Below are 4,624 nucleotides of genomic sequence, written 5' to 3' on the forward strand. Positions count from 1 at the left end.
GGGGGGGGGGGCGAGACAGAGAGAAAAGAAACACGTCCGCCTTCCACCAGGAGCAAAAAAAAAAAAAGAAAAAAAAAGTACACAAACATTAAAGCACCCTGTTTACTAGTCACCTGCTAGTTTTTAGTTTCCGTCACAATTACTTGCTCCTTACAGCTTTGGAAAAACCCATATTAAAAAAAAAAACATCAAGACCAAGGGTCCGGCAGGGTGCATATCTGGTCCAGGATGATGTCTGTCCTGCTGTTTGTCATTATCTTGTTGAAATCATTTTCTGATGGTTTCCACTGCTTCTGATGTGGGTATACAAGTAAGTGACATCAAAAGATACAAGAGTTTCTCCTGGAGCCAGCTTCAAATGTTGAACTTTGCAAAATCAACGGAGTTCTCTATGTGATGAGGTGTGTTTCCAACAAGAGGAGCTAAAATACCAGCCAGATGTTTAGAAATAGAATATGTTACTGATTTTATGCTGCTGACGGTGGGTCCTAGTGGTGTTCCTTGTTTGTGTATTTTGGGAAGTCTGTATAAACATGGAGCGGCTTCCTCCAGATATAATCTGTGGAAAGGTTTTTGCAGGTAGTTTGTCAGCTTCTCGTTGTAGGCACTGGTTGGGTCCCTCTTTAAGGTCTTATAGGTGGTGCTGTCCCTCAGCAATGTGTTTTTTTGTCCCGTGGTATTCAGAAATGTTTAGGACGACTGGGCATCTTCCCTTGTCTGCTGGCAAAATGGTGATGTTTTGTTCCTGGCTAAGTCATAAAAAACAGGAAAAGCATAAAGAAGAGGCTTGAACTTGGATTTTCAAAATTAAAATACTCAGAAAAAAGGTCACACTGCCTTAGCTTAGAATACTACACAGGTTAGTCTCAAATTTTCATTTGTCTTTTGACAAGAAAGCTGATGAATGTTGAATTTTCAGACAGTAGCAGCATCTGGATGTTTTTAGGTAATAATTGGCAGCACTTTGTTTAATCTCAGATGGGTTTTTTTATATTGAGGTTTTCTTTGTGTTGTTGACCGCCTCTTGCTTCTTTTCTCTGCAGAAAACGCGTTACGGTACGTATGCCATGTTACTGCGAGCCAAGATGGCGAGCGGAGACGAAGATCTGTCAGCCTTTGAGTCTCGGCTGTACAAGGATGGCGGCCTCCAGAGGGCGCACTCCAGCCCTTCTCTGCCTCAGGATGCCACCAACAAGGAGAAGACACGCGGGACCAAGATGTCCAAGAGCTTAAAGGTCACGTCATTTTCGTCTTCAATGTCCAAAGGCGACGGCGGAGTCCTAGATGGAGGCAAGAAGAAGAATGATGGCGAGAACAACCAGAGAGCAGAGCTTCAGAAGCAGAGCAGCAAACAGGAGGAGGAGTAACATTGTAACGCTCACAACCTTCTGATTGAATGAGGCACTTTCACTCCAGCTGAGACATTCACGATCAGCAGGAAAAGAGACGCTCATCCAGGAAATAGTTTCAGCTGCTGGCCTTCACAATAAAAAGTTTATTTCCTTTCAGGATTTCTATTAGTTCAGGGGTTTATTATTGTGAAAAGCTGGACAGGAAATGGTGGACTGCAGTGGCACGTTTAGGGTCACAAACATATCATAGGAACATTTATTTTCATTCCCTCAGACTTTGCTTCCGTCTGTAGGTCACCATGGCCACGACCACAGGTGTGTGAGTGTGTCGCTGTGGAGGCGGAGCAATGAGATGAGAGTGGATGGGTGAAGAGTGTGGAGTCAGGACACCCCACATGACTGAACAAACAAAATCCTAAACCAACACAGAAACACAATACTTCCCTGACTCCACTCCATGTGTTTGTTTATTTATTGATATTTCTGCTGGAAACAAACAAGAAGTACGGAGGATCATCAGTGACCAAAAGAAAAAAAAACACATCAGAGTGAGTGAAACCAAAATCAGTGTTCAAATCAATGATGTAACATAAAAAAAGTACATTTATTTACTGTAAAAGCTGTAGATGTTTAAATCCATGAGTCGGTGCTGATCTGAGACCAGTTTTTCCTGAATCAGATCATGGAACCACCATAAGGCCCAGTTTGTTATCAACTCAGCACTGACTTGTTTTTTTAAAAAACAAGTTACTGACTAAAGGTTTCTGCTGTATTTTGCAATATTAGGAAGAAGCAGAGAAAAACGTTCAGAAGTCTTTCTTCAGTTTTTATGAGTTAGGAGTCAAGAATTGACTTCTGGGGGAAAAAAAAACAAAATCATAGTAAAATTCAAATTTTTATTTTGATGACAGTATTTAATCTAAAATTGCAAAACAACACTGCTGATGAATGTGCTTTTTTTGGCAATAATGAGCCTCCGTAGCTCCTCTCTGCTGGAACACATTTAATCCATACATTTTGTCACCACACAATTTTCCTCACAAATAGTCATGTGACCTGGTGTGTGTGTGTGTGTGTGTTCAGCGTATATTAATATATGCTGAAAATGAGGAGCTTTAGTCATGTACGTCAGTATTTTGATGTTCGTGTTTTGATGTTTGTTTTTAAACACTTGCAATTTCCTCCTGCTGCCACTTGGTGCTGCCAGATTGTTTCGACACACAAACACAGTTATGTCATTGGTTTCTAATTTAAATACAGAATGTTAAAAAAAAATCATAAAAAACACAAACTTTCTGCAGTTTAAGGACTCAAAGATAAACTAAAATATTCTGATTTTGTTTGGTTGTTTCTGAAGTTGATTAAAACCTTTGGTTGATGTTTTCAAAGCAGGCTAGTAAAAGGATCAGATCCAAAAAATAATAAAAACCAAAATAAAAACACATGATTCAGATCCACATGAGCATCAGCTGGAGAAAAAGTATCAATTGTGAAAGTCTTTATTTTTTCTTCCTTTTATCAATTTATTCTGGTGTTTCTTCACAAATTGTTCCTCTTTCAGTTTGGTCCTAAAACTTTAACAATAATCTGACACAGATTCCACTCAGGACTAAAACTTGTGAACGAGTTGAAGTCTGGATGTAAAGATGTTGAAGCGGCTCTGAACTGGTACAAAGACGTAACGGAACCCTGCAGATCTGAACGGATCGCTGAATGAGAGATGTACCAGATCTCTCATTCCAAATACCAGCTCTCAGATGCTTACATTTTTTTATTCTTATTTATTTAACTTAACATTAATTAGGTGATCAGACCTCCTCAGCGCTTTAATTTTGTCCCTGTGGGCTTCTGTAGATCTGAATCATCCAGGTTTAATGACAAGAAACGGCCTCCAGGTGGCAGCAGAGAGAAGCTGATTGATTTGTTTACTGGATCATTTCTTTTCCAGATGTTTTGTTTTTGTTTACAGCTCAGCCAGACTGAAACCAAACTCTTCATTAGAAACATGAATCCTAGAAGCAGCAGGGGTCCAGTTCTGATGTTTGAGTTTAAATAAACTGAACTGATCCTCAGCAGGAAGTAAAGACACGAGAAACCGAATCCAAAGGTACCAACGGAACCGAGGACTAAACTCAGGAGTGATTTAACACTTTAAATCTGGAGCAGGTTTCTGACGTCCGGCTGCGGCAGATGAAACGAACTCTTCACTGACTTCATCCATCCTGCTTCTACCTCGTGTTCAGGTTCAAATTCTTCAGTGGGACGGTCCGACTGTGGCGCTGCTGTGGTGAGGGCCTCAGCTGTGTTTGTTTTATAGCCTCCTGTTTCTCAGTCTGCAGATGAAGATCAGGTTTGTCTGAACTCATCTGGTTTCACCAGGTGTCTGACGTCACAGTTCTCTGAAAATATCCCGGATTTGACCCAGGTTCTTAGCAGCACCTCAGAAGGTCAGAGCAGAAATAATCACTCCAACCTGTCCTTCATCCTCTGCATGCCATCATCATCAGTAGGCTTACAGATACAAGAACCCCCCCCCCAAAAAAAAAAAAAAAAACAGCCATGGAGCAGAGACACAGGATGCTCCGCCCCTTCAAACTGTCAGACAGCAGCTCCACTCCAGAACAAGAACTCTTCAGGTTCAGGTTTCGTATAATCAAAGAGTTTCTCTCCAACAACTCTCCAGAACCAGAGCTCAACCTCATCACACAGAAGAAAACATCAAGAAAACGTCCAATGAACTGTGGTCACAGACGTTTCTATGGAAACACTCCTCTAGTTGTTGCGTCGTGTGCATTCTAGGAGTATTGTCAGTTCCTCGCTCGGTTTCCTTCAGCTCTTTGTTTGTTGTAAATAAATTTTGACCTGCAGAAGAAGCCATACAACCGCACTTTGCTTTTTAGACCTTTTTATTTATTCTGAACACAAACTCGTTCCTTGTGAACATTTTGTTTCTTTGTTGGTTTGTTTGTTTGGCTTTGCGGTGGCCTGAATGTCTGATCTGTGCTGTACATAACGTCACTTCCTGTGAGGTTTGTTGTAGTGACATAAAATATTTTTTTGTTCCGAAGGCTTAGAGGCAGAAATAAAAAATAATTCCCAAACCAGAAACATCTGAGTTGTTTTTATTCATAGATTGGTGAAATTTAATTTTAATCTCTGAGGTAGAGCTTCTGAAGGAGTCTCAAAGGACGTCAGGTGATTTGGTGAGAGAACCATAGATTCAGAAACCTCCACTTCCAGAGCGGGAGTGGGAGCAGCAACCTCTTCCTGTG

The 4,624-nt window shown here is 40.9% G+C and overlaps 1 protein-coding gene across 2 annotated transcripts in view; it reads left to right on the forward strand.

Annotated features, from left to right (window-relative positions):
* The window catches only part of LOC108246240, a 74,771-nt gene extending 70,863 nt beyond the window's left edge, over positions 1–3,908 (forward strand). For both annotated transcript variants that reach the window (XM_017433681.3, XM_017433682.3), the window contains exon 19: positions 1,044–3,908. In XM_017433681.3, coding sequence (XP_017289170.1) covers positions 1,044–1,367 — 324 coding nt within the window. In that variant the 3' untranslated portion in view covers positions 1,368–3,908. The remainder of the gene's footprint in view (positions 1–1,043) is intronic.
* Positions 3,909–4,624: the final 716 nt, after the last annotated feature.

This window comes from Kryptolebias marmoratus, linkage group LG22 (genome assembly GCF_001649575.2).
Source record: "Kryptolebias marmoratus isolate JLee-2015 linkage group LG22, ASM164957v2, whole genome shotgun sequence".
Classification (NCBI taxonomy): Eukaryota; Metazoa; Chordata; class Actinopteri; order Cyprinodontiformes; family Rivulidae; genus Kryptolebias; species Kryptolebias marmoratus.